This window comes from Nyctibius grandis, chromosome Z (genome assembly GCF_013368605.1).
Source record: "Nyctibius grandis isolate bNycGra1 chromosome Z, bNycGra1.pri, whole genome shotgun sequence".
NCBI classification, from domain to species: Eukaryota; Metazoa; Chordata; class Aves; order Nyctibiiformes; family Nyctibiidae; genus Nyctibius; species Nyctibius grandis.
This window is the reverse complement of record NC_090695.1, coordinates 62,215,510-62,228,520: the sequence shown is the minus strand read 5'-3', so window position 1 is coordinate 62,228,520 and position 13,011 is coordinate 62,215,510. Positions and strand designations below refer to the sequence as shown.

The 13,011-nt window shown below is 43.5% G+C and overlaps 1 protein-coding gene across 1 annotated transcript in view; it reads right to left on the bottom strand.

Annotated features, from left to right (window-relative positions):
* Positions 1 to 13,011, bottom strand: part of SLC12A2 (solute carrier family 12 member 2) — a 70,841-nt gene that overhangs the window by 20,266 nt on the left and 37,564 nt on the right. Inside the window, exons 11-14 of the mRNA XM_068422042.1 lie at positions 7,874 to 7,981; positions 3,393 to 3,516; positions 1,884 to 1,985; positions 493 to 648 (exon numbers count right to left, since the gene is read on the bottom strand). Of these exons, the coding sequence (XP_068278143.1) occupies positions 493 to 648; positions 1,884 to 1,985; positions 3,393 to 3,516; positions 7,874 to 7,981 (490 nt within the window). The remainder of the gene's footprint in view (positions 1 to 492; positions 649 to 1,883; positions 1,986 to 3,392; positions 3,517 to 7,873; positions 7,982 to 13,011) is intronic.

The window sequence follows — 13,011 nt, the reverse complement described above, 5'->3', positions numbered from 1 at the left end:
TTGGTTCAGTTCTTCTCCATCTTGCACTTATGATCATACAGTGCTCTTAGAAGAAGGGAGAAAGTATATAAATTGTTGTTCACATCTATAGGAATGGCTTACTGAAAAGCCAACCACCACTCAAATTCCTTTTCAATTTGGAAAGGTAAGGGAATATTCTCTTTCATTTCCTATCAAAACGTAACATGCTTTCCTTCTGCTTTTGTTGCTGCAACCCCAGCTCTTTCCACATGCACCTTTTCCTCCAATTTTCATTCAAATGTTTATGTTTAAAGTGCAAGGCATGCATCATGATAATCTGGGAGGTGGGGGAACAACAGCAGTGACTATACAGGCATAATTACATTTCATTACAATTAAAAAGGCTAAAACAGAAGTTTAAACTAGTCAGCCAAACAGATATAATTTATCTTTTTTTTTTCCTAAAGGTCTTCACATTTTCGCTTCTACATCCCTTTTTCCCCACCACAACCAAAAAGCCCCCATATATACCTGGTTTCTTGTAAGTAACATAAATGTAGAGTCCAAGGACTATGACATATGTCAGAAGTGCTGCCCACCAATTAATGACAAACATCACAATGCAGCACAGAATAGCTCCAACAAGAGAAATCCACATATTGTAGTATTTGAAAGCAGGGCGCCAACCTAGTCAAAATGTAATTTGAGGATAGAAGACAAAGAGGGGGAAAATTAATTTAATCACCACTCAGAGAAGGAAAGCGCTATTCCTCTTTTCCTTCCCTAGTGTTCTGCAACACATTTCGTATGGATGTCTGACACAGTTTCAGTAATGTACAAAATACTTTGGCACATTTAAGCTTTCAATTTTCCAACACCTTTCAAATGAATTTGCATCTTTCTTACATAGGTAGGTAAATGTTCCTAATTTTGCCCTCTAAAAGCATATCTCAAAAGGAAAGTTTGAAGATGCTTGTGCCAGTATGTCTACTGAATCAGGCTACAGGAACCTTTGGCAATAGCTTACCTGACAATTGATTGTAGATTTCAAAGGTAGTATAATATGAATCATCAGCTCGTGACTTGCTCTCTCACATACCACTGTTTCTAGTTGTGTATTTTTACTGTTTTCACATGGCCAGAAATTTTCACCACGTGAAAAGGAAAAGGACAGATATATCTAAGTAGAGCTTAAGTATGTCAAAATACTGGACTGTCACTGGTTTACATCCTAATTTGTCACAAGTTTATCCAAGATCAGGTAAATACACATGCACACCACCCCCACTAACACACCTAAGATTAACAAATGCATTACACACAGAACTGTCCTGTAAACATAGTTACGCACATTCTCTGGCAAAATAATGACACCTAGCAGTTCATCAACTTAAGGAGCTTTTAAGGCCATTATTTCAGTACAAATACATAGTGGACTGGGTATGATAGACATGTGTTCTGCAAGTACTGGGTTTTGGCTTATTCCTATAATTTAACTAGCCTCCCACACCAAAGGCTATAAAAATGTGCCAATACCACCTGCAATTCCAGTTTCTTCTGGACTGGAAGATGAAACATATTAACAGAGAATTCCAAAGACCACAAAAGGGTGGTTCTTGAATGCCAGATACTGACTGAATTAGCAAGAAAGCTTTCTTCAAGAGTTTGAGTAAACACTGAATTATCTCATGTTCCCTCAGCAAAGATGACAAAATTAGTAGCTCCCAAGCTCTACTGGATCACTCAGTCCTCAAAATTTCAGAAGACCCACATACACACTATATTATGCTTGTAATTCAGATGCACCATGAGAGTCAAATAGAAATTAAACTAAACATTCATTTATATTACTACCTTTTAAATTGTATTTACGCATAAAGAAATTGCAGGCTAAACTCTGACCCGCAAAATGTAGTTCCTACCTGGAGATTTTGCAAGAGAAGCATGGAATACAGAGAAGTTAATCAAGGCATATGAGGCCAAGAAGAAGTTAGAAATAATTGGAGCAATGACGTTCAGTTCAGCTGTAAAACCAAAAACAAAGGAAGCTGTTATGAAAGATATCCAATAGCTTTGCAGATTCCAGAGTAAAAAATCTGCTACAACCAACCTTATTTTCTGATGTATCTGAGGAGAAGCAGTTTGTACTTTCTGTTCAACAGACAGAGCTATTATCTTAATGGTCTCTTAATTTACTAGTTATCTTCTAATAGGCAGGAAGTGTTAACTTTCAGTTTTAAAAATATAAACATTATTCCACACTACCAAGTGTTCCAGGACTACCACTTTTGAAGCACTTTATACTTTCTCAAAATAATTCATTAAGAAAATTTCTTTCCCACCATGGCTTGACCAAACAGTGCTCCAATACACTTGATTCTGAAGAAATGTCAGAAACAGTAGATAAGAGCATTAATACATCTGCAGTACATCTCTAGCTCAACTCTCAATCAGCAAAGAACAAGATACTAATAAGTTTAAGAGACAAATCAGCTATGGTGAATGGCAACAGTAGACAAAGTGTGAGCAGTGTGACAAACATGTTCATCTGCCTGCATTTTAAATGAAAAGTTGCATCAACGGTCCTAGTATAGTGCATTATTACAGAACAATACAATCACAAAAGTTATGAATACAACTTCTTTAGTGAAAGAGATGGAAGAACCTTGATGCTCTCCTTTCCTTAAGGCAGCATGGTACAAAATATCTGTATGTGTAATCTCACCACTGAAAAAATAATTATCAAAATGCAGAATGTGCCATGTTAGTCCGCAAGTTTCTACTTGCTGTAAATCAAGCTTCCAGTCAGCATGCCATAGTAGGGATGTCACATGTGCCTTACGCAGACTTGGGGAAGGATGAAAGAGCTAACTGGGAAGAGAAGTTTAAAAGCACTGGTACAGGACTCATGGATGGACACAGCACAATTAGTTTGCCATCTACATAGAACACACGTAATTCTCCCTAGACTTTCTTTACCTTCAGCAACAGCAGTAATCAGCACTCATCTCTACTGTTTGTAACTTAACAGAAAAACACACTTTAAAAAGTATTGTTCATGCAAGTTTGCCATTTACTGAAGCTGTTTCTAATTATTAAAAATCTGAAATAAGCTTTCACATTTACAAGATATAACATCTCTCTACCTCAAACAAAAGGTGTATTTTTATTGATTGATAGTATCTAAAGACAGATACCTGTTATAAAAGAGAAGTACAGTACTGCTACAGTTCAATTTATTACAGTTCTAGACAGAGTTATATCTAGAAGACAGGAGAAAGTAACCCTCAAAATAAACAGATTTAGAATGCTGGCTTAGAATTAAGCTGTGTGTTAAACCCCTAGGGACACTGTCACCAAGTCATGAGATGGAATAAAATACTTTGTAAAGGACAAAAGGATATTGAGGTTTATTGTAATTTCAAACTAACCAATTAGTATGAATCCAAGAGCAATTAAAAATGTTAGAAGATATCCTCTCAGTGGTTCATTGTTCTTCCCATAGCCTTTAGCAAACATCTGAAATCCTGGATAAATATTGTCCTTGCACAAAGCCTAAGAAAAAATAAAATTTGAGAGTCAGCATACATTTTGTTCAAAATCTATCCTTACTAATGTCAGCTTCCACTGCACATTATCTTCCTGAAAGAAGGTTTACAGCCACCACGTACTAATTCTATTTTCAATTGTCTTTGCATCTTGACGTTTTGCATTTCCAATATTCTATCACAGAATCACAGAATCAACCAGGTTGGAAGAGACCTCAGGGATCATCGAGTCCAACCGTTGCCCTTGCACCACCCTGTCAACTGGACCATGGCACTAAGTGCCATGTCCAGACTTTTCTTAAACACATCCAGAGATGGTGACTCCACCACCTCCATGGGCAGCCCATTCAAATGTCTAATAACCCTTTCTGAAAAGAAATTCTTCCTAATGCCTAACCTGAACCTCCCCTGGCGAAGCTTGAGGCTCTGCCCTCTTGTCCTATCGCTAGTTGCCTGGGAGAAGAGGCCAACTCCCACTTCACTACAACCTCCCTTCAGGTAGCTGTAGACTGCAATAAGGTCACCTCTGAGCCTCCTCTTCTCCAGGCTAAACAACCCCAGCTCCCTCAGCTGTTCCTCGTAGGTCAGACCCTCCAGACCCTTCACCAGCTTGGTCGCCCTCCTCTGGACTCGCTCCAACACCTCAACATCTTTTTGAAGTGCAGGGCCCAGAACTGGACACAGGATTCAAGGTGCGGCCTCACCAGTGCCGAGTACAGAGGGACGATCACTTCCCTAGACCAGCTGGCTACACTATTCCTAACAGAGACCAGGATGCCATTGGCCTTCTTGGCCACCTGGGCACACTGCTGGCTCATGTTTAGCTGGCTGTCGATCAGCACCCCCAGGTCTCTTTCCGCCGGGCCGCTTTCTAAACACTCTTCCCCCAGCCTGTAGTGCTACATGGGGTTGTTGTGGCCAAAGTGTAAGACCCAGCACTTGTTCTTGTTGAACCTCATGCCATTGGTCTCGGCCCATCTATCTAACCTGTCCAGATCCCTCTGTAGGTCCTTCCTACCCTCCAGCAGATTGACACTCCCACCCAGCTTGGTGTCATCTGCAAATTTGCTGAGGGTGCACTCAATCCCTACGTCTAGATCATCTATAAAGATATTGAACAGCACCGGCCCCAGAACTGAGCCCTGGGGAACACCGCTAGTGACCGGCCGCCAGTTGGACTTTGCCCCATTCACCACCACTCTCTGGGCTCGGCCATGCAGCCAGTTTTTAACCCATTTAAGAGTCCACCCATCCAAGCCCTGGGCAGCCAGTTTGTCTTGGAGGATGCTGTGGGAGACAGTGTCAAATGCCTTACTGAAGTCTAGATAGACTACATCCACAGCCCTGCCCTCATCTACTAAGCGGGTCACTTTGTCATAAAAGGAGACCAGGTTGGTCGAGCAGGACCTGCCTTTCATGAATCCATGTTGGCTGGCCCCGATGCCCCGATTGTCCTGCATGTGCCGTGTAATGGCACTCAGGATGATCTGTTCCATCACCTTGCCTGGCACCGAGGTCAGGCTGACAGGCCTATAGTTCCCTGGATCGTCCTTCCGATCGCCTTCTTGTAGATGGGCGTTACATTCTCTAATTTCCATTCAGCTGGAACTTCTCCAGTTAACCAGGACTGCCGGTAGATAATCGAGAGTGGTTTGGCAAGTTCATTTGCCAGTTCCTTCATTACTCTGGGGTGAATCCCATCCAGGCCCATAGCCTTGTGGGTGTCCAACTGGCACAGCAGGTCACTAACCGTCTCCTCCTGGATCCTGGGAGGTTCACACAGCCCCCCATCCCTAACTTCAGGCTCTGGGGGCCGAGTCTCCTGAGGACAACTGATCTTGACATTAAAGACCGAGGCAAAGAAGGCATTGAGCACCTCTGCCTTTTCCTCATCCCCGGACACTACACTACCCTCCTCATTCAGCAAGTGGTGGAGGCTCTCCTTGACCCTCCTTTTGCTGTTGATGTATTTGTAAAAGCTTTTTTTGTTATCTTTGACTGTAGCAGCCAAATCAAGCTCTAATTGAGCTTTGGCCCTTCTACTCTTCTCCCTACACGACCTGGCCACGTCCCTATAGACCTCCCAAGTTACCCGACCCTTCTTCCAGAGCAAATAGCCTCTCTTTTTTTCCTTAAGTTCTAGCCTAAGTTCCCTGTTTAACCAGGCCGGTCTTTTTCCCCGACGGCTTGTCTTCCTACACACTGGGACAGCCTGCTCCTGAATATTTAACAATTCCCTTTTGAAGCATGTCCAGCCTTCCTGGACTCCTTTGCCCTCCAGGACCGATTGCCAAGGGACTCGGTCCACCAGCCTCTTAAACAGGCTAAAGTCTGCCCGCCGGAAATCTAAGGCAGAAGTTCTGCTCTTGCCCCTCCTTACTTCCCCCACTATCGAAAACTGTAACATTTCGTGGTCGCTATTCCCAAGACGGCCACTGACCCTCACATCTCCCACTCGTCCTTCTCTGTTCACAAACAGGTCAAGCAGGGCCCCTCCTCTAGTGGGCTCATTTACCACTTGCATGAGGAAGTTGTCCTCCACACATTCGAGGAACCTCCTAGATTGCTTCCTCTCTGCCATGTTGTATTTCCAGCAGACATCCGGCAAGTTGAAGTCGCCCACGAGTACAGGGGCCGGTGACCGGGCGGCTTCTGACAGCCTCTTGTAAAGCGCCTCGTCCGCCTGCTCATCCTGGTTGGGTGGTCTATAACAGACTCCCACTGTAATGTCCGCCCTGCCGACCTTCCCCCTCATCTTCACCCATAAACATTCAACCTTGTCAACCTCATCATCTTCCTCAATTTCAACACAGTCCAAGCACTCCCTAACATACAGCGCTACCCCACCGCCTCTCCTGCTTCGCCTGTCCCTCTTAAAGAGCTTATAGCCATCCATAGTTGCACTCCAGTCATGAGAGTCATCCCACCACGTTTCTGTGATGGCAACCACATCATAACCTTCCTGCTGTACAGTGGCCTCTAGCTCTTCCTGTTTGTTGCCCATACTGCGTGCATTGGTGTAAACGCACTTCAGCTGGGCTAGCGGCCTTTCCCCCGACGCAAGCCTGTTGCCCCTAGGTTCATTTGCGGCTGCCCTGGTCTTATCCCCCTCCCCCATCGAACCTAGTTTAAAGACCTCTTGATCAGCCCTGCCAACTTCTGGGCCATAACCCTTTTCCCCTTCTGATTCAGCTGTTCCCCATCCGGCATAAGCAGGCCCGGTGCCATGAAAGCCGCCCCGTGGTCAACAAACCCAAAATCCCACCTCCGGCACCAGTCTTTTAGCCACTTATTAATCTGTTGTACTTTCATAGTCTTTTCCCTATTTTCACCAAATACCAAAGGAATTGAAGAGAATATCACCTGCGCACCTACCCCCTTTACCAAACACCCCAGGGCCCTGAAGTCCCTTTTGATTGCCCTGGGACTTCTCCCTTCAATCTCATCCCTACCCACCTGGAATACTAATAGTGGGTAGTAGTCAGAGGGCCTCACCAGTTCAGGAATCCTCCTGGCAACATCCCTTACCCGTGCCCCAGGGAGGCAGCACTATCCTTCAGTAACTTTTATCTATAAGAACAAGCTTTGCTCTTCTCTAAGTAATTGACTATTTTACTTTACTGGTGTCTTACAATCACAAAGAGTCTTTCTTCAGAGACAATGTTTTCTCAGAAAGTGGAAAGTTTGCCCAGTGCATACACTATTTCTCTGCATCACCACTAGTGCTTCTAGCCTACAACAAAATCCCTTATGTTTGACTCCCTACTGTACTTTTGGGAAAGAAGGTCATTAGAGAATACTAAAGTTTTACCCAATTGAAGAGAACTTGTAAGACAAAGAATGAGATTAAATGGTTAAAAAGAAGGTACAGCAAAATACAGTCAGGAACACCAACAAAATCAATGTAAATGATTTACGCAAGAACCAGTATACAATTATTTTGATAATGTATTCTCTGAGGATTAAGATTCCACAGCTACAGGTTCTACTTCATGCTGTCTCCCCTTCTGTGACTACTTTGAGAAATTAACTAATCTTGTATCTTTGTAGGTGTTCCACTGTTACTTACAACAAAAAACATCTAAAGGAGTTTGTAGATTCCTGTAACATTAGCTACACCACAACTAATCTCTCAGCTAACCAGAAACACATGAGATCTGGAACTAATCAAAGTCTAGCTACGTTTACTAAGAGTAACACACTATTCTCTCATTCTAAGCAACAGGTAAATATTAGATCAATCTACTGATCTCAACTGGTATCAATCATGATGGCAGTATGTCAGAGTCCCCTTCCGAAAATTCTGATTCAAAAGTTAATTGAAATTATTCTTTAAAAGATTATAGTTTTAGTTCCACACTTACCTGGAAGATCTTAGGTGCACTCACAAGAGATGCTAATGCAGAAGACAGGGTGGCTGAAAAAATACCTGCAGAAATCAGTGGTGCAAATCCTGATACCATGCTCATCACCTGAAAGCAAAATAACTATGTTTTAAAAGAATATGAAAAAGTATGCTATACAAATAGATGGCAACGTTAACCACACAAACAGAAAAATAAAATACTATGTACCCTCCACTTAACAGCTGCTTGACTATCATGCATTCATATCAATGAATGAACTAGGGACAACTCAGAGGATATAAATGGATCCTAATTTCAGAAGAGAAGGTGGCTTTTCACACAATATATAGTCCAACCATGTAATTCTCAGGTCAAAACAATCAACAGCAGAAGTCTCCATGAACTCATAAGAGGATTAAAAATAAGTAATGGAAGAAAAATACACTGGAATTTTTTACGTATTTTGACTAGCCTACCACTGAATAACATGGGCTCAGAAAGCCAAAGTGACAGAACAACTGAAATAGGGGAACATCTTGGTAAAGCTGATTGTCTTTCTCACCATCACTCCAACCTAGGCTCATTTCCCATTCAAAACCAGGACAGAACAAACTTGCTTCCTGTCTCCCCAAGATCACACCCTAGGACATCTTTATAACCCCAGTGAGTGAAATACAATATGTAATTCTTGGTAGACTGGATGACTAACAAGATGATAAATGCTCAGTAAGCTAAGTGTAAAAGAACAATGCTGGTTAAGACACACAAAAAAAAAAAATCCCAAATTAGAATCAAAGCAGTTTCTGTCTAATTGCCGTATCGCCTAATGACCCGCTTCTACCATTCTACTGATTACTTCCATACCATAGCTGTATCCAGCTTTGCATGTGTCACGTGAATTAAGATACAGAACTATGTTTTAAAAAACAATCACGATTTAACAGACTACTTATCTCTATGAAACAAAAGCCTAAGCTGCTTGAAGACAGCCAGTGTTTAAGGATTTGATATCATCTTGAAAAACCTTATGTCTTTAGTCAATGGACCAAACCCAGCACGGTGCCTTTCAAGCACCATCTGTCAGAATAAGGTTCTGCATCATTTGCACAGATTACTTCTTTGTTTCATCTTGGCAACCTCACCTAGAGTATCAGAAAAGGGACTGAAAGAAAGCAAGAAAGATCATGTAGAAGTGTCCAGTTTTAAATTATGGTCATCTGAAGTTACAGAATCATAGAATAGGTTTGGTTGGAAAAGACCTTTAAGATCATCAACTCCAACTGTTAACCTAGGACTGCCAAGTCCATCACTAAACCATGTCCCTAAGCACCATATCTACAGTCGTGGTTAACTGGAGAAGTTCCAGCTGACTGGAAATTAGCAAATGTAACGCACATCTACAAGAAGGGTCGGAAGGACGATCCAGGGAACTATAGGCCTGTCAGCCTGACCTCGGTGCCAGGCAAGGTGATGGAACAGATCATCCTGAGTGCCATTACACGGCACATGCAGGACAATCGGGGCATCGGGGCCAGCCAACATGGATTCATGAAAGGCAGGTCCTGCTTACCAACCTGATCTCCTTCTATGACAAAGTGACTCACTTAGTAGAGGAGGGCAGGGCTGTGGATGTAGTCTATCTAGACTTCAGTAAGGCATTTGACACTGTCTCCCGCAGCATCCTCCTAGACAAACTGGCTGCCCAGGGCTTGGATGGGTGGACTCTTAAATGGGTTAAAAACTGGCTGCATGGCCGAGCCCAGAGAGTGGTGGTGAATGGGGCAAAGTCCAACTGGCGGCCGGTCACTAGCGGTGTCCCCCAGGGCTCAGTTCTGGGGCCGGTGCTGTTCAATATCTTTATAGATGATCTAGATGTAGGGATTGAGTGCCCTCAGTAAATTTGCAGATGACACCAAGCTGGGTGGGAGTGTCAATCTGCTGGAGGGTAGGAAGGACCTACAGAGGGATCTGGACAGGTTAGATAGATGGGCCGAGACCAATGGCATGAGGTTCAACAAGAACAAGTGCCGGGTCTTACACTTTGGCCACAACAACCCCATGTAGCACTACAGGCTGGGGGAAGAGTGGTTAGAAAGCGGCCCGGCGGAAAGAGACCTGGGGGTGCTGATCGACAGCCAGCTAAACATGAGCCAGCAGTGTGCCCAGGTGGCCAAGAAGGCCAATGGCATCCTGGCCTCTATTAGGAATAGTGTAGCCAGCTGGTCTAGGGAAGTGATCGTCCCTCTGTACTCGGCACTGGTGAGGCCGCACCTTGAATCCTGTGTCCAGTTCTGGGCCCTGCACTTCAAAAAGATGTTGAGGTGTTGGAGCGAGTCCAGAGGAGGGCGACCAAGCTGGTGAAGGGTCTGGAGGGTCTGACCTACGAGGAACAGCTGAGGGAGCTGGGGTTGTTTAGCCTGGAGAAGAGGAGGCTCAGAGGTGACCTTATTGCAGTCTACAGTTACCTGAAGGGAGGTTGTAGTGAAGTGGGAGTCGGCCTCTTCTCCCAGGCAACTAGCGATAGGACAAGAGCACATAGCCTCAAGCTTTGCCAGGGGAGGTTGTACAATCTAGCTGTCTAAAGCAATATTGCTAGGTAAGAAATGCTCTCAAACAATATACAGGTGACTGATGAAGTTTTATTCATATTTCTAGGGCTACACTAATGACAAACTTTGTCAGTCTGATCTGGAGAAAAACACTAAAGACTGCTGGATCTCTCAAACTGCCAAGTGAATCTCCACGCTACATCAGGTTTCATTGATCAGTTCAAGGCACGCCTTGCCTAAAAAGAAATATTAAATAATTGCAGGTGTATAAGATGAGAATGAAGCAGCTGTCATAGTAGTGTAACAAATGAAGGTGAGAATTTCCTGAAGCATATTTGTAGTTGACAACAAAAAAAGGTAGGACAGGCCTTCATTTATAGATGAATACAACTAATGACACATACATTAAGCTAAACCTGGGTGTAGGAGGGATAACTTAAGTTTTATAATCAACAGAAAAAGTTACAGTTGTAAATGCAAGTTTGTAATAACACTACACTATATTTCTAGAAGAGAAGTTAAGAGTGTAAATGCTTTACTGACAAATATTTTAGAAAGAAGTCTTTGCTATAGCAACATAATAAACAAGCATAGAATAATCTTTGTAGAAGCAATATGAAAGTTTTCTTCCCTGCAAGAATGGCTTGATCAATCTTCCCTGGAAGGACTTCTTATGAACAGAATCTGTGTCAAGTCTCCATCACTTTTCTTCCCATCCGATTTAAAACATTGTTATTTCGAGGCCTTCACTTTACTACACTTGCATCAACTTATTGCAATTTAGTTCTTACAATCTACTCAGATTTTACATTCTCTTTCTAGGTTCTGTTCATTGCCTCCATTTAGTTACACTATCTATTTTTGAATGTTACATCCGTTTCATAAATTTCAGAGAAATCTGAGTAAGATGTATGCAGATAATGTTTGTCCATTTTAAAAGCTAGTAAGTTACAACTTAGGTTACTAATGTAAGAGACTTCGAGAAGCTGCTTCTGAGCCAGGGGAACAAAAAGGGAACCAGTTCCAGCAGGACCAGTACGTCATGGTGTTAAACACCCCTCCCTCCCCCACCACCCAACATACAGACCATAATCCAAAGCTCATGACCACAAAACCAAGGAGCCCACATACACAGTCAGCTATAGCACTGGAATTTTGATCCTTGAAAAAACACACACACCTGGAAGGACAGATACCTAGTGAGAATCGCCCTGTTACCACTAGTGTGGTGAGACAGATACATAGTTACTGCTGATAAGGGATTCATTGTGTCTGCTTGGCATTTACTGTTTAGACAGTTTCTTAAATTTCAAAGATTTGGAACAATGAAATATCATATTTTGACTACAGTTTCAGTTCTTTGGTCCAGCCATTATGAAGCAGAAAAAAAATGCCACATGCAAACAAGCAGCAGCAGCTTTTTTAAAGTTATATTTTTTTTAATGAATATGCACAAAGCATTGTTCAACTCTCCCTTCCCCTAACTTTTTTCAAATGTTTTACAGCTGCTTTCCTTTGTAGGAGGAATGTTTTAGCAGAACTTTTACACTATTTCTGGAACGGAGTTTCATGCCACTTTCAACTTTCACCCAAAGTTGACTAAATTCTGCATGTAAATCACCCAAAGCTGTAACTTGTTCTAGGGAAGTTCCAGGCTGAGGCTATAGCACCCAAAACAAGTTTCTGAAGTTAGCTCTTCTACCAGGTCACAGCCTGGGCAGAAATGTCACTGACACTGAGCAGAGAAATGTCTGAAGCCTGCAAGGACCTGTAATTCATAGAATCATAGAATGGTTTGGGTTGGAAGGGACCTTAAAGATCATCTAGTTCCAACCCCCCTGCCACAGGCAGGGACACCTTTCCACTAGACCAGGTTGCTCAAAGCCCCATCCAACCTGGCCTTGAACACCGCCAGGGAGGGGGCAGACACAACTTCTCTGGGCAACCTGTTCCAGTGTCTCACCACCCTCACAGGAAAGAATTTCTTCCTAATATCCAATCTAAATCTACCCTCTCTCAGTTTAAAACCGTTCCCCCTCATCCTGTCACTACTTGCCCTTCTAAAAAGCCTCTCTCCAGCTTTCCTGTAGGCACCCTTCAAGTACTGGAAGGCTGCTATGAGGTCTCCCTGGAGCCTTCTCTGCTCCAGGCTGAACAACCCCAACTCTCTGAGCCTGTCTTCGTAGGAGAGGGGCTCCAGCCCTCTCATCATCTTTGTGGCCCGCCTCTGACCTCGCTCCAACAGCTCCATGTCCTTATGTTGAGGGCCCCAGAGCTGGATGCAGTACTCCAGGTGGGGTCTCACAAGAGCAGATTAGAGGGGCAGAATCACCTCCCTCCACCTGCTGGCCACGCTGCTTTTGATGCGGCCCAGGATACGGTTGGTCTTCTGGGCTGTAAGCACACACTGATGGCTCATGTTGAGCTTCTCATCAACCATCACCCCCAAGTCCTTCTCCTCAGGGCTGCTCTCAATCCATTGTCCACCCAACCTGTATTTGTGCTTGGGATTGCCCCGACCCACATGCAGGACCTTGCATTTGGCCTTGTTGAACTTCATGCCGTTTGCACAGCAAACCTCAAGCCTGTCAAGGTCCCTCTGGACGG